The sequence below is a fragment of the Trichosurus vulpecula genome, chromosome 5 (genome assembly GCF_011100635.1).
Source record: "Trichosurus vulpecula isolate mTriVul1 chromosome 5, mTriVul1.pri, whole genome shotgun sequence".
Lineage (NCBI taxonomy): Eukaryota > Metazoa > Chordata > Mammalia > Diprotodontia > Phalangeridae > Trichosurus > Trichosurus vulpecula.
The window spans coordinates 286,163,347-286,189,028 of NC_050577.1; the positions used below are offsets into that span (position 1 = coordinate 286,163,347).

The window sequence follows — 25,682 nt, forward strand, 5'->3', positions numbered from 1 at the left end:
CTGTGTTTGTTTTCTTTCTTTTCTTTTTTTTATTTAATATATTTAGTTTTCAGCATTGATTTTCACAAGAGTTTGAATTACAAATTTTCTCCCCATTTCTACCCTCCCCCCCCCCACTCCAAGATGTCGTATATTCTGGTTGTCCTGTTCCCCAGTCAGCCCTGCCTTCTGTCACCCCACTCCCCTCCCATCCCCTTTTCCCTTCCTTTCTTGTAGGACAAGATAAATTTCTATGCCTCATTGCCTGTGTATTTTATTTTCTAGTTGCATGCAAAAACTTTTTTTTTTGTTTTTGAACATCTGTTTTTAAAACTTTGAGTTCCAAATCCTCTCCCCTCTTCTCTTCCCACCCACCCTCCCTAAGAAGTCAAGCAATTCAACATAGGCCACATGCGTATCATTATGTATGACCCTTCCACAATACTCATGTTGTGAAAGACTTACTATATTTTACTCCTTCCTAACCTATCCCCCTTTATTGAATTTTCTCCCTTGACTCTGTCCCCTTTCGAAAGTGTTTGTTTTTGATTACCTCCACCCCCATCTGCCCTCCCTTCTATCATCCCCCCCCCCTTTTTTTTACTCTTCTTCCTCCTTTTTTCCTGTGGGGTAAGATACCCAATTGAGTATGTATGCTATTCCCTCCTCAGGTCAAATCTGATGAGAGCAAGATTCACTCATTCCCCCTCACCTGCCTTCTCTTCTCTTCCTACAGAACTGCTTTTTCTTGCCACTTTTATGCGAGATAATTTACCCCATTCTATCTCTCCCTATCTCCCTCTCTGAATATATTCCTCTCTCATCCCTTAATTTTATTTTATTTCTTTTAGATATCTTCCCTTCATCTTCAACTCATCCTGTACCCCCCCCTGTCTCTCTCTCTCTCTATATATAATATATATACACACACATACATATATACATACATACACACTCACATATACATATATATACATAAACATATATATATATACACATAAACATATATATATATATATATATATATATATATATATATATGCATGTTCCTTTCAGCTACTATGATACTGAGGTCTCATGAATCATACACATCATCTTTCCATGTAAACGAAACAGTTGAACTTTAGTAAGTCCCTTGTGATTTCTTTTTCTTGTTCTTTTTCTTGATTACCTTTTCATGCTTCTCTTGATTCTTGTGTTTGAAAGTCAAATTTTCTATTCAGCTCTGGTCTTTTCACTGAGAAAGCTTGAAAGGCCTCTATTTTCTTGAAAATCCGTATTTTGCCTTGGAGCATGATACTCAGTTTTGCTGGGTAGGTGATTCTTGATTTTAATCCTAACTCCATTGACCTCCGGAATATCGTATTCCAAGCCCTTCGATCTCTTAATGTAGAAGATGCTAGATCTTGGGTTATTCTGATTGTGTTTCCACAATACTCAAATTGTTTCTTTCTGGCTGCTTGCAGTATTTTCTCCTTGATCTGGGAGCTCAAGAATTTGGCAACAGTATTCCTAAGAGATTTCTTTTTGGGATCTATTTGAGGAGGCAATCTGTGGATTCTTTCAATTTCTATTTTGCCCTGTGGCTCTAGAATATCAAGGCAGTTCTCCTTGATAATTTCTTGAAAGATGATATCTAGGCTCTTTTTTTAATCATGACTTTCAGGTAGTCCAATAATTTTTAAATTATCTTTCCTGGATCTATTTTCCAGGTCAGTGGTTTTTCCAATGAGATATTTTACATTGTCTTCCATTTTTTCATTCCTTTGGTTCTGTTTTATAATATCTTGATTTCTCATAAAGTCACTAGCTTCCACTTGCTCCAATCTAATTTTTAAGGTAGTATTTTTTTCAGTGGTGTTTTGGACCTCCTTTTCCATTTGGGTAATTCTGCCTTTCAAGGCATTCTTCTCCTCATTGGCTTTTTTGAGTTCTTTTGCCATTTGAGTTAGTCTATTTTTAAGGTGTTGTTTTCTTCAGTGTATTTTTCAGTATTTTTTTGGGTCTCCTTTAGCAAGTCATTGACTTGTTTTTCATGGTTTTCTCACATCCTTCTCATTTCTCTTCCCAATTTTTCCTCTACTTCTCTAATTTGCTTTTCCAACTCCTTTTTGAGCTCTTCCATGGCCTGAGACCAGTTCATGTTTTTCTTGGAGGCTTTTGTTGTAGGCTCTTTGACTTTGTTGACTTCTTCTGGCTGTATGTTTTCGTCTTCTTTGTTACCAAAGAAAGATTCCAGAGTGTGAGACTTAATCTGGGTATGTTTTCGCTGCCTGACCGTGTTCCCAGCCAACTAACTTGACCCTTGAGTTTTTCAGCGGGGTATGACTCCTTGTAGAGTAAAGAGAACTACGTTCCAAGCTTGGGGGGATGCACCAGCTCTGTCACACCAGCACTCCTCCTTCTCCAAGAACCCCCAACCCGGACTGGACTTAGATCTTCAACAGGCTCTGCACTCCTACTCTGATCTACCACTTAATTCCTCCACCAGGAGGGCCTGGGGCCAGAAGCAACTGCAGTTGTAGTTCTGTAGCTGCCCCACCTCCGCTACCCCCGGTGCAGTGGCTGAACAGCCAACTCCTTCCACTGCCGCAGCTTTTCCTACTAACCTTCTCTGTTGTCTTTGGTGTTTTTGTGGGTTGAGAAGTCTGGTAACTGCTGCAGCTCACTGATTCAGGGCGCTAGGGCATGCTCCGCCCGGCTCCTGGTCTGGTGGGCTCTGCTCTGCTCCGCTTCCAGCTCTGTGCAGGATAGACCTTACCCAGAGGGTAAGAGCCCTGGGCTACAGCCCTGCTCCCCTCCGCTATTTTGTGGTTTCTGAAGTTCGTCTTTGGTGTTTGTGGGTTGAGAAGTTTGGCAAGTGCCACAGCTCACTGATTCAGGGAGCTAGGGCCCGCTCCGCCTGGCTCCCGGGGTGGTTAGTCCGTGTGGCCCACGCTGGGCTCTGCTCCGCCCCCAGCTCCATGCATGAAAGACCTCACCCAGCAACTATCCAGGCTGTCCTGGGCTGGAGCCCTGCTTCCCTCTGCTATTTTGTGGGTTCTGCAGTTCTAGAATTGGTTCCGAGCCATTTTTTATAGGTTTTTGGAGGGACTTGGCGGGGAGCTCACGCTAGTCCCTGCTTTCCAGCCGCCATCTTTGCTCCAGTAATATCTGTGTTTGTTTTCTGACCCAGATCATATTCATTCTTAAGAGCAGAGACTATGACTTATCTCTAATTCATTTGTGCATTTCCTCTGTGATATAGTTTGAAAAAGAATTCATGGGGAGTGCGTGAGAGAATCACTTTGGGAAGAATAAAAAGATTGCCTTACTGTGTTGAAAGTGTTATACAAAGGCTTTTTGCACCATAGGGATTCTTCCAACAACTTTAATCTCAACTGATTCTTTCACCAGTCCCCGGCATTAGATCTGGTAGGTACTAGGGAGAAACTGAGCCAGGGTAGGTAGATGATTTGTCCTGGTCCTGCTGATAGCTTTCTAGTAGAAGTTCATTGCAGATGCCAGCATGAGGGAGACCAGAAAAGGAAAGGAGGGGAAATGTTTCTGAATAGGGTTAGGTTTTTTGCTGCAGGCTTCAAGATTATGGCCTTGTAAAATTTCAAGGCAACCAGATTAAAATTAATTGGGAGATGTTTAATAAAATAAATAAAAATACAATACAACATAGATAATATTCATTTGTGGTTTTCTTTGTATGCTAATGGCAGGTTTCCATTTGTCTTTGACACCACTGGTTAGTTTTTGCCCTCTTGGGCAAAGAAATTGGACAATTTGTAGTATTGTATTTTCGAAATATTGGCAGAGGCCTTGTAAAAATACTTTGTTTGATGATTTTTCAGTCATGTCTGACTCTTTATGACTCCATTCAGGATTTTCTTGGCAAAGGTACTGGAGTGGTTCACCATTTCCTTCTACAGCTCATTTTACAGATGAGGAAACTGAAGCAAACAGGGTTAAGTGATCTGCCCAGGGTCACACAGGTACAAAGTGTCTGAGGCCAGATTTGATCTCAGGAAAATGACTCCAACCACTTGGACACCCAGCTGCAGTTTAAGCTATTTTATCTGCACTCAGTCTTTCAAAGGACCACAGTTCTAGAGGTGGCCAGGACCTCAGAGACCAGCATAGCCTAACTTCCTCATTTCAGAATGGAGCAACTGAAGCACAGGAAAATTCAATGACTTGCTGACTTGACACAATTCTTTTTATGTGTCTGAAAATTGTATATGTTCTCTATGCCTATAGTATGTGTCTTATACGTGTTTTCAGGTATACTGCTGGATAGTTATTTCTGAAAGATTTTTCTCAAGCCAACTAAAGGAGACAAAATTTGATTGGGTGGGAATTATTGCTATTTGTCCCCTTCCTCTCTGCCTCCCTCCTCTACCCCACCTCAAACTCTTCCCCTCTGAATTAAATGAAAACCAAGACTGGTGAAGGTGAAGGAATACTTCACTGTCTGCTGCGTCCTAACTGTTCCTGTTTCCATCCACTACGTGTTATCGACAAATAAACTTAAGTAACTTAACGTGATCCCTTTTTTCCATTTAGGAAAATGGCTCCACCTTCTGAAGCTGTCTTGGATATGATCAAAAGCTTGAGAAGAAACTGGCACAGCCTTTGTCCTTCTGAGAGGACTACTGTGTGTGGTGCCGATTTCATGCTCGAGACTTTGCAGCTGTCTATGGCAGAGATCAATAAACAGGTCAGTAGACCACCAGAGGGTGAGAGTAGAAATGGTTATAGTAGCTTCAGCTACCAGCTGCTTAAGGAAGCTCTGGAAGAAGTGTAAATGCTCCGAGATCTTCTGGAGTGTACTCTTTCTTATGCCTCTATAAGGGCGCTGCTGCCCCAAATGCCTTCTCATTTCTATCATGCTCAGGCTGCTGAGATGAATTTTGAAATTCTCTTTCCAAAGTTATTCTGTCTGTAGCACTAGCTGGAAAACACTGAAAGGTTTTTTTTTTTTAATGCTAATAGCCTTGGAACTCATGTATGTTAGTTTAGTCTATTTTTGTAAACTATTTTTGACATTTTGTTTTTGGAAAAATAATTATTTTTCAAACTTTCGTTTCTCCTTTGAGAGCAGCTGTCTTGACTTAATCATATCCCCAGAGGCTTTTTAAAGCTATGTTCACCTTTGACAGCTGACTTTGGACTGCTACCTGTGTGATGTCCTTCCAATTGATAATTCACCTGTCTGTAGGTATTGATGACAGGTGGGTGACTGCTGATTCACGTGGTTGGATTTGTATGTCACTATCAGGCTTGCCTTTCATCTTTATTACCACTTCCTTTTCATAAATGAAGGAATGAATGAGTTATGTGAGGCTTAAGCCAATTTTCACATTGGCAGAGTTAAGTTGTAGTTTGCAGTGTTTGTGATGTGGAAAAATATAGGTTGGAACCACTGAGCCAGATCATTGCTGTAGAAGGCTGTGTATACTTTTCATTCATTCAGCAATTTATGAAACACTGATTGGGTTTGAGGTCCTCTTCTAGTTCAGTTGGGTAAACCAAAGATGTGGTATCTGCCCTCAGGGAGATTGCATGTATTTTGGAGAGACCAGACACTCACCCACTTAGATCCCACAAGACTACTTCACCAGGATATTGTAAGAAAAGCTCTTTATCAGCCTTCAGGAACTACATTTGTGGAGGTTAGTGATACTGATGAGTGAGTGCAGGATTAAGTCTCAAGGGGTGGGGTTGAGAAGAATCTGAGGATGCTAAGACTTCAGAGCATAGAGTATTATAGGCTGGCGTGGTCAGGAAGGGCTTTCCCAAGATGATGCTTAATAATAGCACATCTCTGTATAACTCTTGAAGGTTGACAGAACACTTCCTAGCAGTCTTGTGAGGCAGATAGATTGTGACTGTTAATGCCTGTTTTATGGATGAGGAATCTGAGAAAGCTTGGAGAGGTCAAGGGATTCATCCTTAGATATACAGCTAGTAAGCATCAGACCCAGTATTTGAACCCAACTCTCGTGACTTCAAGTCCAGTGTTCATGGTGGGCCTTGATGTACATGAAAGGAAGTTGTAGGTAAGGCAGCTTTGGGAGAGGTTGCAGGGGACGCAAGACAAAGCTGGAAATGAGGGAGCTGGATGTGGAGACCCAGCTTGGCCATAAAACTGGCTCACTGCAGGGCAGGCAGTCATAGAGGTCAGGTGGGAAAGAAGAATGTGAGAAGATGAAGGAGCTCCTGCTATTGCAGGGTAAGGACAGAAGATCACTTGTAGTGAAGGCAGTGAAATGAATGACAAATGAAAAAACACTTGCCAGTGTTTCTTATGTGCCACACCCTGTACTTTGTGCTAGGAATACAAACAGAGAAGTCCCTGCTCTCAAGGAGATTATACTCTAATTGGAGGAAAGAACATAGATATATAAGGATTTAGTGGCAAAGGGGATAGAAGAACCTGGAAGCCCTGGCATCAGTTGCCAGGCCAGTGTCAAGGCCAGGGAACTTAATTTAGAGTTTTGGATTCAGAAGACACCTCATAGATCATCTGACTTGGCCAATCCCTTCCCCTCTCCTTTTCCCCCCAATTACATGTGAAAACAATTTTTAACGTTTGTTTTTTTTTAATTTTGAGTTCTAAATTCTCTCCTCCATCTCCTCCCCGCTCATTGAGAATAGGTTATAGATGTGTAGTCATGTAAACCATTTCCATGTTAGTCATGTTGTGAAAGAAAGCAGATCAAAAAACCCCAAGAAAAATAAAGTAAAAAAAAAAAAGTATGCTTTGATCCGCATTCAGACTCCATTAGTTTTTTCTCTGGAGATGGATGGTATGTCTTGGATCGTTGTATTGCTGAGAGCAGTTAAGTCATTCCCACCAACTCCCTCTTCTTACAAATGAGGGTACTGAGGCCAGGGAGGTCAGGCAACTTGTCTAAGACCCTGTAGCTTATTTGCATTTTTCTTGTATGTAATGTCAAGAGGCCAAAATGAGGGGGTGGATAGTGATCAGGCTTTAGTCTGGGAAATGTAGGTCCCAGTCCCATCTCTGGCACATGCTGGCTGTATGACCCTGGGCAAGTTCCTCTACCTCCCAGGGGTCCAGGCCACTGTCTAAGACAAGGGGACTGGCCTGAGTTAGTAGAGGGGAGTCCTTACCAGGCGCTTCTTAGAAAGTTACCATCACAGATCTGACAAAAAGCAAACACACAAAAATTAACCAATAAAATATCCTATGTGCCTCTTCAGGATTTACAGTGTGCTTTTCTGGGCCTTCCTGGAGTCTCCCTCTAAAATGTCTCATTCTATCTCATTAACTATCATGGATTCGATTCTCATCTCGATTAAGATGTTTCCCAGATTCCCATGCTCCTGCCTCCACAAGGGCAGGGGTGTGGGTTCTGATCAGAACTCAGGTCCCAGAAGGCTTTTCTGTACCCAGAAAGGTAATACATATTTTTGGAATCAGTGTTGAATGAATGAAGAGACTGAGAAAGAATTGTCAAGCAGGAAGGGAACTAGAGAGTAACAACTAGTGGTCCTCCTACCTGCTGATCTATTTCCCTCCAAGATTGCCTTGTATCTACTCTGTGGCTTGTGTGCGTGTGTGTGTATACATTTATATAAATGTGTGTATATCTAGATACGTATATGTATATTTATATAATTGTGTGTATACATACACACATTTAATACACACACATACATACACCCATGTATATACATTTATTGTTGAGTCATTTCAGTTGTGTCTGACTCTCTGCGACCCCATATAGGATTTTCTTGGCAAAGACACTGGAGTGGTTTGCTATTTCCTTCTCTATTTCATTTTACAGATGAGAAAACTGAGGCAAACAGGGTACAGGGTTAAATGACTTGCCCAGGGTCACATAGCTAGTAAGTTTCTGAGGCTGGATTTGAACTTAGGTCCTCCTGACTCCAGGGCTGGTGATCTAATCACTGTACCACCTATGTACATATATATGTACATACACACATGTATATATATACATACATGTACATAATCTACATATACATAGACACACATATATACATACCCACATATATAATGTATTTGCATGCTGTCTTCCCTGTTAGAAAGTAAACCCTTTGAAAGTAGAGACTGTTTCCCGTTTGTCTTTGCCCACTTCATGTTCAGCACAAAGTAGATGTTTCATAAATGGTTGTTGACTGGTTGAAGAATGTCATGGAAACCAAAGACAGAAACATTGTCAAAATGGAGGGCAACAGTCGGCAATGTCAAATGCTGAAGAAAACACAAGAAGAATAAGATCTGAGAAAAAGCTCCTGGATTTTCACCTAGAGCTTGAGTGGGTGTCAGGGCCAAGAAAGGTTCTCTTAGGATAGGAGGGATCTGAACATGTTTGGGAAACAAGCCATTTCCAAATCCCTGTAATTGTACTATTGTTTAAGGTTATCTCCAACACAACCACATGCAAGGATGGTTCTTCCTCTGATCTCATCGTTACCTATAACTGTTCTATCTCTATGTTCCATAGCTAACATTCCTCTATCTAATCATACCTCTTGCCCTTTCTTCTCTTATGGGATCAGTTCTAGAGTTAGAGGGCACATTAGAGATGTGCCCCCCACCCCATTTTTAAAGAATGAAAAAAACCATGCATGCTTCCTCTGTTCCAGGTACCATGCTTAGCCCTGAGGAGACAAGTATAAAAGTGATGCAGCCTGGATGTTAAGAAATTTATATTTTTAAAAAATAGATTTTTATTTTGGATATCTTAATTTTTCTACTGCCTAGATTTCCCTCTTTATCCCTCCTGTTGCTGCTTCCAGAGAACCATGCCTCATAACAAAGAATTTTTTGAAAAGCAAAAAGAGGAAAACAAATACTTTCAAAAAGGGACAGGGTCAAGGGAGAAAATTCAGTAAAGGGGGATAGGTTAGGAAGGAGTAAACTATAGTTAGTCTTTCACAACCTGAGTACTGTGGAAGGGTTTTACAAAATGATATGCATGTGGCCTATGTTGAATTGCTTGCCTTCTTAGGGAGGGTGGGTGGGAAGGGAAGAGGGGAGAGAATTTGGAACTCAAAAGTTATAAAAACAGATGTTCATAAACAAAAAAAAAAGTTTTTGCATGCAGCTAGGAAATAAGATACACAGGCAATGGGACGTAGAAATTTATCTTGCTCTACGAGAAAGAAAGGGAAAAGGGGATGGGAGGGGAGTGGGGTGACAGAAGGGAGGGCTGACTGGGGAATGGGGCGACCAGAATATACGCCATCTTGGAGTGGGGGTGGGGTGGGTAGAAATGGGGAGAAAATTTGTAATTCAAACTCTTGTGAAAATCAATGCTGAAAACTAAATATATTAAATAAATTAAATAAATAAATTGAAAAAATAAAAAAAATAAAAAGGCAAAAAAAAAAAAAAGAAAAGCAAAAAAAGGGCAGCCAAGTGGTACAATGGATAGAGCACCAGCTCTGGAGTCAGGAGGACCTGAGTTCAAATCTGGCCTCAGACACTTCCTAGCTGTGTGACTGTGGACAAGTCACTTAGCTCAATTGCCTTTGAAGGAAAACAAAAATAAAGAAAGTTGAGGGAAAAAAAATCAGCAACACCTATCAAGACACTGAAGAAATCTGACATTACATTTGATGTTCCACACTTGTGAAGCCACCTTATCCCCTTTTAAGCCTATTGTCCATTATCCCTGGAACTTTGTCATTCTGTCCATCCTTGTTCCCCCAAGATCCCTGCTGTTCTGGCCTCTTTTTCCTCCATTTCACCTTTATGCTCTACTCTTCCCATGCAGGCTTGCTCTCTTGTCACTCCTTCCTCACTTCCTTCCCAACCTTACTTTTTTCAGGCCTACTCACCTGATGTGGAATGCCTCTGGAGGAAGTCCCACATCTAGACTGTCCAGGTCCACCCCAAATGGATGGTTTCAACTCCGCTCAGTCCTCACTGTTGCCCATCAGTCCTTTTTACTCTTCCCTGATTATTTCTTTGTCCCAATACCTCTCTGTTTTGAACCTGATTGGCTTTCCCAAAGTTTTTGCTCCAAACCTTCTCTTTTCTTTTAAGCTACCTATGTGACCCTCTTGCCACTTCTCAGCAGAGGACCCTGACTCATACTTCTCTAGAAAAAATTGAGGCCATCTGTCACTGGCTTCTTTTTCTCCCAAATTCTGCACTTTAGGTCACTTAATCACCTCCCACTCTCTCCTAGGCTGTAGGGTCTGAGGAGGAGGTGGCCTACTTCTTGCAAACTCCAATGCCTTTATTTGTGCTCTCATTCCTACTACTATCTCTTCTTTAGCTCTTAGATTATCCCCGCCCCCCCCCCCCCCATGCTTTCCTCGATTTTGACTTTTTTCTTAGCTGCTGGTTCTTTCTCTACTTAACAAATATGTTCTGGGTTCTCCCATCTTTAAAAAAAAAAGCTTTGTTTAATCCTGACATCTTCTCAAACTACTGTTCCTTTCATAGAAAAAGTCCTAGAAAAAACTGTCCATAGTCCTAGTTTTCCCATATTCATTTATCACTCATTTTCATTCATTTCATTCAAATCATTCATTTTAACCCCTTGCAGTCTGGCTTCTGACCTCATCACTCAACTAGAACTGCTCTTTCAAAGGTTGTCATTGATCTTTTAATTACTAAATTCAAAGCTTCCCCCGCTCCTGCTTTTTTCTTTAAAGAAAAAGAATTTGTGGAGGTTTAACCTGAACAGTTGGTACAAAGCATTCCATCCAAATTAGGGTTATACTCTCTCCTTAAATCTACAAAGTCCCTGGGGAGAGTAGGCTAGAAATTAAAGTAATGAACGTAATAAGATAACATGTATAGAGAACACGTGTGGCTAGGTGGTGCAGTTAATAGAGTGCAGGGCCTGGAAGCATGAAGACTCATCTTTTGGAGTTTAAATCCAGCTTCAGGCACTTACTAGCTGTGTGACCCTGGGCAAGTCACTTAACCCTGTTTATCTCAGTTTTCTCATCTATAAAATAAGCTGAAAAAGGAAATGGCAAACCACTGCAATATCTTTGCCAAGAAAACCCCAAATGGGGTCATGAAGAGTCAGACACAAATAAAAAATGACTCAACAACAAAACAGATCAGGAAAGAAAAAAGATGAAAGAAAAAGACACACCATGTGCTCAGGCCTAGTTTCTGCTATGCATTGAGGGCTTGGGAATTAGAAGGCTGATTGCAAGGGGTTGATAAGTTAGGCCCTTAGCATCTCTATCACAGTCCCTTGAATATCAGGAAATGGATTGAGGTGAAGAGGAAGGCTGTAAGCCAGGCATTGGACTCTGGGAGGGTTAGTGACTTGGATCAGGACTTTGCCCTTCAGAACCCCTCCTTGCCTTAGAGAATAAAGCCTTCTATTTGTCAAGGCCAAGGCCTCGATTTGCTCTACCTTCAGTCTTCCCTGGCAGCTTATCCCATCAACCACCCCATTCTCCTTCAGTCTGTGTCTCCCGGCTGGCTCCTTCCAGGCAGCCAGCAGATATCCCCAGCTCTCCAAAAGAGAAAAATCTGACCACTTGATGCTGCTCTCAGACCATCTTGTGTAATTCATTTCCATCTCCTAGAAAGTCAGGCTGTATCCACTTCATCACCACCCCATCACTTCTCCGGGTGGGAAATAGGCTACAGCCTCCTCATGTGAGCCATGAGTCCTTGATGCTTTGGGTCCTTTTGAGACTGGGTTGTCTCAGGATTAATCACCATTCATTCTGCACCCTGGGAGAATTTTTGTGTTTTTCAAAAAAGAGATGGGTTCTTGTGTTGCAGAGAAGGTTGTGATCCTTCAAAGCACTTTACAGTTGCCTAAATATAGTTCTGCATTCTCTCATCTTCTCATTCACTTCTGGGCCCTTCTTGTTTTGCTTTGGTGAATTATTTTCTAGAGTAAACCATGTCTTTATAGTCTTCCACACCACTGGTTGAGATGTGCAGTGAATATATGATCCTGTTGTGTTTGATAACTACTTCAAAATGGTTCTTCTACAACAAGGAATGAATAAATGAATATTATACAAGACTGCTTGATACACATGCTACCACAGAGATAACTCCCTTCTAAGAGCCTTCGATTGTTCAAGTCAAGGAAGATGTAGAAAAGGTGGTATCTGCTCATCAAAACATTTACCACTGCCATGAGAGACACCATGCCGAGGGTCCAAGCAAAAAGAGGATCCCTGCAGATGGTTAAGTTCTCCAGATGCTTCTGTTTGTGAATGACCTTGTGCTGAATGTATCAAGCCCCAGAAGATTTGTGATTATGGCAGAGATTGGCTGGCAGGAAAAAAACAAATGTGTGAAAAGTCCCTATTGTCCAGACTGTTGTGCAAGTGTTTGAATGGTCAGTCTCCTGGGGTGGGATAGCAGGATGTGTGTCTGAAACAGACATACAGTAGAGCCATGAGCTGCACTCCACAGATGATCAGTTCTATTAGACCAAGAAAGACAACTGGCATTCACGAAAAATACCCTATTCCTTTTCAATTTCTTAACCCTAACTCCCCCCAACTCGATCTAGATGTAAGCATTTTTAAAGGTGTAAAACTTTAATTATTACGAAAGAATAATGGGTCTGATATCAAAAAGAACAATTGTTGTGTTCTGAAAGATGCATAAACTTTGCCTTTCTCATTTTATCCTTGTGAAATATAATCTTCCTAATGTCCATCAGAGAATTAAAACATTGAACATTTTGAACTTCCTTCAAACATTAGCCAGCTGGCATGTTTTCCCAGCAAAACATTTTGTGATTTGACCACAGACTCTCTCAATCAGTTGTTACTGATTTGAATAATAGAATATGCTGTCATGGTGGGCACCTGATCATGAAAGCTGATATCTGGAGTGCATTTTTATTTGGATTTAAAATGTTTTTACAACCTCAACATAAGTGCTGTTAATCTAGTCAAAACCTTGTCTCATAAGATCAAGGGATTGCAAAGTTTTATGTTAACTAGTTACATTCAGAGAAATTTATTTTAGGATAGTTTGAGAAAACATTTTAAGTTTTGCTGCCATTTATGTTAGATTTGATCAATTTTTAACTTAAAGGATGTATAAGAGAAAAAAATAGCAGCTGGAATATTTAAGATAATTCACATAATTCATATTGTCTTAGAAATATCTGAACTTGATTAATTGGGATGAGAGTTTAAAAGCATAGATCAATGAATTATAGAGCTGTAAAGAACGTTAGAAATAATATCCTGACTTTAAGAATGAAGAAATTGGCAGGTTAAATGATTTGCCTCAGCTCACATAGCCAGTTAATGAAAGAATGGGTATGAGAACCCCAGGGTTCCTGATCCTACTGCTTTCTGATTTATTGTATTGAGCCTATGTGTGTATAATTTTTTGGGATCACTAGACCTGTGATTTAATTGGTATAGGGAACTTCCAGTGAGAAATTTCCTCTACTGATTCCCGTATATCCTCTATCAATATTGGTCAGCAAGTTATAGTCTTAAGGAGCTGCCTGGGCCATTGAGAGGTTAAGTGAGTTGCCCAGGGTCATATAGCCAATATGTGTCAGAGACAGGACTTGAACCCAGGTATTCTTGATTCCAGAAGCTGATAGGTACACCATACTGCCTCTTATGTGTATAAGATGAATACAAAATTGGAAAATTATAAATCTGTCAAGTTAGAGGCTCCATGTTTCAAAATAACCAATTACCTTCCCTTTGAAAAAAATTGCTAATTGGGCTAGTCTTATGAAATATTTTGTTTTCCCAAGTTCTGATGTAATGGATTGTAAATTCCAGGAGACATTGAGGATAAACTTCTTACCTATTAGCCTGGGATCTTAGGATTTACAGCTGCAGGTAACCTCAGAGATCACTCAGTCTAGCCCCCCTCATTTTCAGATAAAGCAAACAGATCCAAGAAGGGTGTGATTTGCCCAAGCCAGGTAGTTATTAACTAATGGCCAGGATGCAAGCCTAGATCCTTTGATGCTAGTTTCAGCTTTTTAAAAATCATACTATTTGGCCCCTACAAAGAAGAGTGAAGGAGTAACTTTCGGGTTGTTTCAGGGCATCTTGTTTTAAATATGATTATCAAATAGAGAATTAGGTTTTGTGGGATAAAAGAGGCACATAGCAAACCCCTTCCTATAATTCTAGGCTTCTTTGACCATCATGTCCTTACCATTTATTGGATAAAAAGAGTTATCCTGGATAATTACGGTGACTAATCTGTAAGTGTAACAGACTGAGAGACAACCGTGGTCCTAGTAGCTAGAATTTTTTTTTTATTCATTCATAATAGATTCTTAGAAGAACAACATGTGAAATTTCTCAAAGTCCTATGTAGGCATCTTATAAACACAGTCAAAACCCATAAATATGCTGTGTTGGAAAGAGTCAGTGAAATTACTGAGTGAAATAATGGTTGGCACTTTCTGAAAGGTATCATAATAACTGTCTGACTATAGATTCTTTGAAATAGTGGACTATAAGAAGGAAAACTAATTAGTGATGAATCCCAAGCATGGTCATTAAATGATGCTATCATGGAAATGTTGAAAAAGAGACTTTCAAGAAAACCATATACTTATCTAAGATTTGCAAAGAAATGTTGATAGTGAGTAACAAAATGTCCCCCATCACAATATTGGGTCTCTAAGCAACTAGGATGTAATTCAAGCCAGATTGCAATCCATGTTATTTCTTCTGGGCAGTAAGCCAAGAATAAAGGAGTAGAAAAGATATTGATTATGCACATTAGTTGTGGTCTGATCTCTCTTGAAAGGCTCTTTGACTCTGACTTTTAATATGAGCTTGCTTTAGTTCAGCATTGAATTAAAATTGTGCTCATTGGAGTAAGGTGGGAAAGTGTAATGTTAGATTTTAGTAATGATATTTTGCTTTCCTTGGAACAAATTAAAGAAATGAAATCTAATTCTCCCTATGTATCTGTGTGCCTGTATTTTAAGACAAACACTTCTTGGAATAGTGTGGGCTATGGGAATTCACAAAGACAGACAAATTCAGATGAGGTTAAAAAATATATAGATGGACTTCCAGGGGTGGAGCCAAGATGGTGAAGTATAGAAAGCACTCAGCTGAGCTCTCCCAATATTCCCCTCCAAGTCACTTTAAAATAACACCTCACATTGAATTCTAGAGAGATAAAGCCAGAAAAAAGTCAATGAGACATTCTTCCAACCCAAGACAACATAGAGGTCAGAAAGAGAGATCTGTGCTATGGGAGAGGAGACTGACTCAGAGCCCACATGGATGAAACACCAGTGGTGGGATTAGATGATAGTGACAGAAGCAGCAGCAGTTTTGGGAGTTCTCAAGCCAGAGACATTAAGGGAACCTGACAGCTAGTCAGAAATAGATTACGGAGGATCCCTGCTAGTACTGGACACAGGACCAGACAATGTTTGATAACTCTATCACCTATACCCACTTCTGGGTCATGGCAAGAAGGAAAACTTTTAGTCAAGAGGGAAATGGAAGGAAATGATACTGAGGAACAGTATCATTTCTGACCCTAAAGGATCAAGGACCCTGAGGAAAAGTATTGTTTCCAGACCCAAGGGAACAGGGGTCCTAAAGAGCAGTATTGATTGTAATCCCAAGAAATCAGGAGCCTTTCCTAGGTAAGGACCAGAATTCAGACCAGAAAAGCAGTGATGACATCTCTCCCCAGGTCACACCACCTTGGAAGCACTGAAAACTTCCAAACCCCAGCACTAGCTTTGAAAACAGTAGAGCAAAAAAGCCAGGAACTTGAGACAATGTCCCTCCTGCCGCAAACCCCTTTACCCCACTGGGAATAGAGCCCAACATTGAAATTCCAAATAGAGAAATAGGGTGGAAAAATGAGCAAACAACAACACCAAGAAGAACCTGACCATAAAAAGCTATTACAATGACAGGGAAGATCAAGACACAAATTCAGAAGACAATGAAATCAAAACAGCTACACCCAAAACCTCAAAGAAAAATCAGAATTGAATACAAACCCAACAAGACTTGATGGAAGAGCTAAAAATTCATTTAAAAAATCAAATTAGAGTGTTAGAAGAAAAACTAGGTAAAAAAATGAAAGGAAAGACAAATTTTTTTTTAAAAAATTATTTATTTATTTAGTATTTTTAGTTTTCAGCATCGATTTCCACAAGAGTTTGAATTACAAATTTTCTCCCCATTTCTACCCTCCCCCCCCCCACTCCAAGATGGCATATATTCTGATTGCCCTGTTCCATAGTCAGCCTTCCCTTCTGTCACTGCACTCCCCCCCATCCACTTTTCCCTTACTTTCTTATAGGGAAAAATAGATTTCAGTGCCCCATTGCCTGTATATCTTATTTCCTAGTTGCATGCGAAAACTTGTTTTTTTTTGAACATCTGCTTTTAAAACTTTGAGTTCCAAATTCTCTCCCCTCTTCCCTCCCCACTCATCCTCCCTAAGAAGGCAAGCAAATTTGACATAGGCCACATGTGTATCATTATGCAAAACCCTTCCACAATACTCATGTTGTGAAAGACTATAACTATATTTTGCTCCTTCCTATCCTATCCCCCTTTATTCAGTTTTTTCCTTGACCCTGTCCCTTTTTGAAAATGTTTGCTTTTGATTACCTCCTCCCCCATCTGCCCTCCCTTCTATTGTCCCCCTTTTTTATCTCCTTCTTCCTTCTTTCCTGTGGGGTAAGATACCCAATTGAGTGTGTATGTTGTTCCCTCTCAGGTCAAATCCAAATCCCTCACCTGCCCCCTCTTCCCTTCCTAGAGACCGCTTTTATGCGATACCCAATTGAGTGTGTATGTTGTTCCCTCTCAGGTCAAATCCAAATCCCTCACCTGCCCCCTCTTCCCTTCCTAGAGACCGCTTTTATGCGAGATAGTTTACCCCATTCTGTCTCTCCCTTTCTCCCTCTCTCAATATATTCCTCTCTCATCCCTTAATTTTATTTTATTATACATACAATATATGTATATTCCCTTCAGCTACCCTAATACTGAGGTCTCATGAATTATACACATCATCTTTCCATGTAGGAATGTAAACAAAACAGTTCCACTTTAGTAAGTTCCCTATGATTTCTCTTTCTTGTTTACCTTTTCATGCTTCTCTTGATTCTTGTGTTTGAAAGTCAGAATTTTCTATTCAGCTCTGGTCTTTTCACTTGAGAAAGCTTGAAAGTCCTCTATTTTATTGAAAATCCATATTTTGCCTTGGAGCATGATACTCAGTTTTGCTGGGTAGGTGATTCTCGGTTTTAATCCTAGCTCCACTGACCTCTGGAATATCATATTCCAAGCCCTTTGATCCCTTAATGTAGAAGCTGCCAGATCATGTGTTATCCTGATTGTGTTTCCACAATACTCAAATTGTTTCTTTCTGGCTGTTTGCAGTATTTTCTCCTTGATTTGGGAGCTCTGGAATTTGGCAACAATATTCCTAGGAGTTTTCTTTTTGGGATCTTTTTGAGGAGGTGATCATTGGATTCTTTCAATTTCTATTTTGCCCTGTGGCTCTAGAATATCAAGGCAGTTCTCCTTGATAATTTCTTGAAAGATGATATCTAGGCTCTTTTTTTGATCATGGCTTTCAGGTAGTCCAATAATTTTTAAATTATCTTTCCTGGATCTATTTTCCAGGTCAGTGGTTTTTCAAATGAGATATTTCACATTGTCTTCCATTTTTTAATTCCTTTGGTTCTGTTTTATAATATCTTGATTTCTCATAAAGTCACTAGCTTCCACTTGCTCCAATCTAATTTTTAAGCTGGTGTTTTCTTCAGTGGTCTTTTGGACCTCCTTTTCCACTTGGGTAATTCTGCCTTTCAAGACATTCTCCTCCTCATTGGCTTTTTGGAGTTCTTTTGCCATTTGAGTTAGTCTATTTTTTTTTTTTGCATATGTAAGGGATCTTTTTTTAAAATTTTCTTTATATTTAATTTATTTAATATATTTAGTTTTCAGTATTGATTTTCACACAAGTTTGAATTACAGATTTTCTCCCCATTTCTACCCTCCCACCCACTCCAAGATGGCACATATTCTGGTTGCCCTGTTCCCCAGTCAGCCCTCCCATCTGTCACCCCACTCCCCTACCATCCCCCTTTCCCTTCTTCTCTTGTAGGGCAAGATAAATTTCTATGCCCCATTGCCTGTGTATCTTATTTCCTAGTTGCATGCAAAAACTTTTTTGTTGTTGTTGTTTTTTTCGAATGTCTGTTTTTAAAACTTTGAGTTCCAAATTCTCTCCCCTCTTCCCTCCCTAACCACCCTCCCTGAGAAAGCAAGCAATTCAACATAGGCCACATGCTTATCATTATGTAAAACCCTTCCACAATACTCATGTTGTGAAAGAATAACTATGTTTTGCTCCTTCCTAACCTATCCCCCTTTATTGAATTTTCTTCCTCGACCTTGTCCCTTTTCGAAAGTGTTTGCTTTTGATTACCTCCTCCCCCATATGCCCTCCCTTCTATTGTCCCCCTTTTTTTATCTCCTTCTTCCTTCTTTCCTGTAGGGTAAGATACCCAATTGAGTGTGTATGTTGTTCCCTCCTCAGGTCAAATCCGATGAGAGCAAGATTCACTCATTCCCCCTCACCTGCCCCCTCTTCCCTTCCTAGAGACCACTTTTTCTTGCCACTTTTATGTGAGATAATTTACTCCATTCTATCTCTCCCTTTCTCCCTCTCTCAATATATTCCTCTCTTATCCCTTAATTTGATTTTATTTTTTTAGATATCATCCCTTCATATTCAACTCACCCTGTGCCCTCTGTCTATATATATCTATATCTATATATCTATAATATATATATGTATACATATATATGTATATATATATGTACACATATATACACCTACATATATACATACATGGACACACACATACGTATATATATGCGTACATACATATATATGCATATTCCTTTCAGCTACTATGATACTGAGGTCTCGTGAATCATACACATCATCTTTCCATGTAGGAATGTAAACAAAACAGTTCAACTTTAGTAAATCCCTTATGATTTCTCTTTCTTGTTTACCTTTTCATGCTTCTCTTGATTCTTGTGTTTGAAAGTCAAATTTTCTATTCAGCTCAGGTCTTTTCACTGAGAAAGCTTGAACGTCCTCTATTTTATTGAAAGTTCATATTTTGCCTTGGAGCATGACACTCAGTTTTGCTGGGTAGGTGATTCTTGGTTTCAATCCTAATTCCATTGACCTCCAGAATATCGTATTCCAAGCCCCTGGGTCCCTTAATGTGGAAGCTGCTAGATCCTGTGTTATCCTGATTTTTTTCCCACAGTACGCAAATTGTTTCTTTCTGGCTGCTTGCAGTATTTTCTCCTTGACCTGGTAGCTCTGGAATTTGGCGACAATGTTCCTAGGAGTTTTCTTTTTGGATCTTTTTGAGGAGGCGATCAGTGGATTCTTTCAAATTCTATTTTACCCTCTGGTTCTAGAATATCAGGGCAGTTCTCCTTGATCATTTCTTGAAAGATGATATCTAGGCTCTTTTTTTGATCATGGCTTTCAGGTAGTCCAATAATTTTTAAATTATCTCTCCTGGATCTATTTTCCAGGTCAGTGGTTTTTCCAATGAGATATTTCACATTGTCTTCCATTTTTTCATTCCTTTGGTTCTGTTTTATAATGTCTTGATTTCTCATCAAGTCACTAGCTTCCACTTGCTCCAATCTAATTTTTAAGGCAGTATTTTCTTCAGTGGTCTTTTGGACCCCCTTTTCCATTTGGCTAATTCTGCCTTTCAAGGCATTCTTCTCCTCATTAGCTTTTTGGAGCTCTTTTGCCATTTGAGTTAGTCTATTTTTTATGGTGTTGTTTTCTTCAATATTTTTTTCAGTATTTTTTTTGGGTCTGCTTTAGCAAGTCATTGACTTGTTTTTCGTGGTTTTCTCACATCATTCTCATTTCTTGTCCCAATTTTTCCTCTACTTCTCTAACTTGCTTTTCCAACTCCTTTTTGAGCTCTTCCATGGCCTGAGACCAGTTCATGTTTTTCTTGGAGGCTTTTGATGTAGGCTCTTTGTCTTTGTTGACTTCTCCTGTCTGTGTGTTTTGGTCTTCTTTGTCACCAAAGAAAGATTCCAGAGTGTGAGACTTAATCTGGGTGTGTTTTCGCTGCCTGGCCATGTTCTCAGCCAACTTACTTGACCCTTGAGTTTTTCGTCGGGGTATGACTGCTTGTAGAGCAAAGAGTACTTTGTTCCAAGCTTGAGGGGATGCACCATTGATTTCAGAGCTATGTCTATACAGCCAGCTGTACCACACCAGCACTCCTCCTTCCCCAAGAACCGCCAACCTGGACCTGATGCAAATCTTCAGCAGACTCTGCACTCCTGTTCTAATCTGCCACTTAATTCATGCCAGAAGGAACTGCAGCTGTAGCTCTGCAAGCAGCCTTAGAGCTGCACCACCTCTGCTGCCCTCGGGGTAGTGGCTGACCATGAATTCCTTTCACTCTGTACCCGCAGTTTTTCCCACTAACCTTCTCTGTTGTCTTTGGTGTTTGTGGGTTGAGAAGTCTGGTAAGTGCCACAGCTCACTGATTCAGGGTGCTAAGGCCTGTTTCCCCGGCTCCTGGTCTGGTTGGTTCAGGCGCGGCCCATGCTGGGCTCTGCTCCCTTCTGCTCCTAGCACAGTGTGATTGACCTTACCTAGTGACTATCGAGGCTTTCTTGACTGGAGCCCTGCTTCCCTCTGCTATTTCTTGGGTTCTGCAGTTGTAGAATTTGTTTAGAGCCATTGTTTATGGATGATTGGAGGTTCCTGGGGGAGACCTTTAGGCAAGTCCCTGCTTTTCAGCCACCATCTTGGCTCCGCCCCCCATGAAAATTAACAGCTTGGTAAAAGAGGCACAAAAAACACTGAAGAAAATAATACCTTAAAGAGTTGTCAAATGGGAAAAGAGATAAAAAAATTCACTGATGAAAACAACTTTTTAAAATGCAGGATTGGTCAAGTGGAAAAATGTGGTACAAAAGCTCACTGGAAAAAATGATTACTTAAGAATTAGAATTGGACAAGTGGAAGCTAGTTACTCCATAAGAAATCAAGAAACAACATAATAAAGTCTAAAGAATGGAGAAAAGAGAAGAAAATGTGAAATATCTCATTGGAAAAGTAACCAACCTGGAAAATAGATCAAGGAGAGAGAATTTAAGAATTATCAGATTACTTGAAAGCCATGATCAAAGTAAGAGCCTAAATACAGACTGATGCATCTCTCTCTCTCTCTCTCTCTCTCTCTCTCTCTCTCTCTATCTCTATCTCTTTCTCTCCCTTTCTCTGTCCTTCCCTTCCCCTTCCCCCTTCCCTTCTCTCCCCTCCCCTTCTTTCTTTCTCTTTTTTCTTCCATAAAGTGACTGATATGGAAATGTGTTTTACATGATCGCACATGTAAAACTTATGTCAGATTGCTTACCATTTCAGGGAAGGCAGAGGCATGGGAGGGAGAGAGAGATAGAATTTAGAACTCAAAGCCTTTTTAAAAATGAAATTAAAAATAGCTTTTACATGTAATTGGGGGGAAAATAAAATAATATTTTAAAAAAGAACCTAAAATCATCTTTCAAGAAATTATCAAGGAAAAGTGCCTTGATATCCAAGAATCAGAGGGTATAATAGAATTCACTGAAAATGATCCAAAACCAAAAACTCCCAGGTATATTATAGCCAAATTCCAGAGCTCCCAGGTCAAAAAACAAACAGACAAACAAACAGACAACACTTCAGCCACAAAGAAGAAATTCATAGATCATAAAGCCATAGTCAGGATCACTTAACATTTTGCATCTTCCCCATTAAAGGAGCAGAGGGTTTGAGATATGATATTGCAGAAAGCAAAAGAGCTAGGATTACAACCAAGAATAACCTATGCAGCAAAGCAGAGTATAATCTTTCAAAGGAAAAAATGGTTATTCAATGAAAGAGAGGACTTTTAAGCATTCCTGAAAATACCAGAGCTGAATAGAAAATTTGACATGAAAGAGAAATCATAAGGGGCTAAATAAAGTTAAACTGTTTAGTTTTCTATGTGGGAAGATGATACATGCATCTTCTAAGAATTTTACATAGAAAGAAAGTGCAGGAATGATTTGATTATGTTGGGATGTTGTAAAAAAAAAACTGCATAGATAATAAAGAAGGATGCCCTGGGAGAAAGGGGAAGGGAGAGGTAGAATGGAGAAAATTATCTCACATAGAATAGCCATGCAAGGAAGAGCTTTTACAGTGCAGAGGGGAAAAGGTGTGTGTGGGGGCAGGCAACTCTTGAACCTCACTCCCATCTAAATTGATTCAGACTATATACATATACATACACACCCTCATATATACACCTACATACATATACACACACATGCATACATACATAATACTCAATTGGTAATAGAAATATATCTTCCCCAACAGGGAAATAGGAAGGGAAGGGGACAAGAGAAAAGAAGTGGTTGATAAAAGGTAGGGGAGTTAAAGAAGGCAGTAGTCAGAAGCAAAACAGACTTGAGAGGAGGGACAGAATAAAAAGAGAAGAGAAGAAACTGAAGAAAACAGAATGAAGGGAAATATATAGTTAGTAATCATAACTGTGAATATCAATGAGTTGAACTCAGAAACCAGAATCCAACAACATGTTCTTTACAAGAAGTACACTTGAGACAGAGAGACACACATAGAGCTAAAATAAGGAACTAGAGCAGAATCTATTATGCACCAGCTGAAGTAGAAAAGACAGGAGTAGCACTCATGATCTCAGACAAAGCAAAAGCAAAAATAAAAGGGATAAACAGGAGAACATATGCACGAAATGACAGCATCCAAATTCTGAAAGGAAAAGTTAAATGAGGAAATAGTAAAACTATACTACTGGGGGACCTCAACCTTCCCCTATTAGAGCTAGATAAATCTAACCATAAAATAAATAAGAAAAATGTCAAGGAAATAGATCGAATCTTAGAAAAGTTAGACATGATAGACCTCAGGAGAAAAATAATGGTAATAGAAAGGAGTGTACCTTTTTCTCAGCAGCAAATGGCACCTTCACAAAAATTGATCATGTATCAGGACATGGAAAACTCACGAGCAAATGCAGAAAAGCAGAGACATTAAATGCATCATTTTCAGACCACAATGTGCATAGACTAAAAGTTAATTGTAAACTAAACAATCTAATCCTAAAGAATAAATGGATTGAAGAACAAATTATAGAAACAATCAATTTTATTAAAGAGAATGAAAACATTAAACAAATTAAAGAAAATTTTATTAAAGAGAATAACAACAATGAGACAACATTCCAAAATTCATGGGATGCAACCAAAGCAGTACTTAGGGGAACATTTACACCTATGAGTGCATGCATAAATAAAAGTGAGAAAGAACAGATCACTAAATTAGGTATGCAACTAAAAAAACTAAAAAAGGAACAAATTAAAAGTCCCCAATTAAATGCCAAAATGAAATTCCTGAAAATCAAGGGAGATATTAATAAAATTGAAAGTAAGAGAACTATTGAATAATAATAAATTATTATTATTTATAATAAAACTAGGAACTGGCTTTATGAAAACACTAATAAAATAGATAAACCATTGGTTAATTTGATTTTTAAAAAACCTAATTACTAATATGAAAATGGTAAATGTACCACCAATGAAAATGAAATTAAAGCAATTATTAGGAATTATTTTGCCTAATTACATTCCAGTAAACTAACAATCTAAGTGAAATAGATGAATGTTTACAAAAATATAAATTGCCCAGATCAACAGAAGGGGAAGTAGAATACTTACATAATCCTATCTTAGAAAAATAAATTAGACAAGCCATCAATGAGCAACCTAAGAAAAAATCCACAGGACCAGATGGATTTAAAGTGAATTCTAGCAAACATTTAAGTAACAATTAACCCCAATACTATATAAACTATTTGAAGAAATACACAAAGAAGGAGTCTTACCAAACTCCTTTTATGACACAAGTATGGTTTTGGTACCTAAACCCCTGGGAGAGCAAAAACAGAGCAAGAAAACTATAAACCAATTTCCATAATGAATATCAATGTGAAAAATTTAAATAAAATATTTGCAAGTAGATTACACCAATTTATCATGAGGATAATACACTATGAGCAGGTAGGATTTATACCAGAAATGCAGGGCTGGTTCAATATTTTGAAAACTATAACTATAATTGACCATAACAATAACAACAAAAATCATCTGGTTATCTCAAGAGATGTGGAAAAAGTCTTTGACAAAATATAATACCAATTCCTAGTGAAAACACTAGAAAGAATAAAAAATAATGAAACTTTCCTTAGAATGATAAATAGTGTCTATCTAAAACTAGGAATGAGCATTATTTGTAATAGGAATAAACTTGAAGCATTCCCAATAAGATTAGTGGTAAAGCAGGATATCCATTATCATCATTATTATTCAATATTGTACTAGAAATGCTATCTATAGCAATATGATAAGAAAAAGAAATTGGTGAGATAAGAATAAGCAATGAGGAAACAAAACTATCACTTTGCAGAAGATATGATGGTATACTTGGAGAATCCTAGAGGATTAACTAAACAACTAGTTGAGACAATTAACTTCAGCAAAGTTTCAGTATGTATGATAAACCCACATAAATCACCAGCATTTCTATATACTACCAACAAAACCTAGCAGCAAGTGATAGAAAGAGAAATTCCATTTAAAATAACTGCAGACAATGTAAAATACTTGGGAGTCTACCTGCCAAGATGGATACTGGAATTATAAGAACACAATTACAAAACACTTTTCACAGAAATAAAGACAGATCTAAACAATTGGAGAAATATTAGTTGCTCATGGGTAGGTGTTTCCACAATTCGACTAGTAGGTTCTGTGGGGGTGTAAGATCCACCCACAGCCAGCACCCAGAAAGCTGCTGGCACGCTGGGAAAGCACAGGTTCTTTTGATCTGCTTAACCAAGGAAAGCAAGGTGAAGGGGTTGACAAGTTAACTTTAATCCAACATACAGACAGCATTCAATTAGTTCAGGGGAAAAAGGCAGCACCCTGAACTTCAGAACCAAATACAAATAAATTACAAACATCAACAGACAGACCCAATACAATTCATAGTTACCAACATCTAGGTTCAACCTGGGGAGCTTGGAACAAGGGCTGGCCCAGAGTCACGCTCACTACCACTGCTGCAGGTAAAGCTCCAACAGAAAAGGATCTTCAAGCTGTCTTCTCTCCTCTTTTAGAGTTTTTGACATCATCAAGCGTCGTCTGAATGACCAGAGCCCAGGCTCTGGTGATTGGTTCTTGAGTTGGCCCCTCCCCTTAGGATCCTGGGAGGTTCACATCCACACAGATTAGGTTAACACCCAATAGGGCATGGCTCTGGAGTTAACAGCTCCCCTTAGCCAGCCCCATCTTGGGCCCTACCCCAGTCACCAATCCGCACCCACATAGGTTCCACACCTAATAGGGCTCTGGGCCTGGGGCCCAGCACCTAGCAAGGCTCAATGAAATACACTGAGTTACTCAAAGAAAACAAAGGCCATTTTGCTTACCAACACAGTAGGCTGAGCGAATATAATAAAAATGATAATTTTACCTAAGTTAATTCTTTATTCAATGCCATGCCAATAAAACTGCCAAAGAATTATTTTGTAGAGCTAGAAAAAAATCATAACAAAATTCATCTGGAAGAACAGAAGGTCAAGAAT

General features: G+C 39.3%; 1 protein-coding gene across 1 annotated transcript in view; it reads left to right on the top strand.

Moving 5' to 3' along the window:
- The window catches only part of LOC118851487 (PARP1 binding protein), an 86,641-nt gene that overhangs the window by 4,105 nt on the left and 56,854 nt on the right, over positions 1 to 25,682 (top strand). Inside the window, exon 2 of the mRNA XM_036760951.1 lies at positions 4,534 to 4,687. Within this exon, the coding sequence (XP_036616846.1) occupies positions 4,538 to 4,687 (150 nt within the window). The 5' untranslated portion in view covers positions 4,534 to 4,537. The remainder of the gene's footprint in view (positions 1 to 4,533; positions 4,688 to 25,682) is intronic.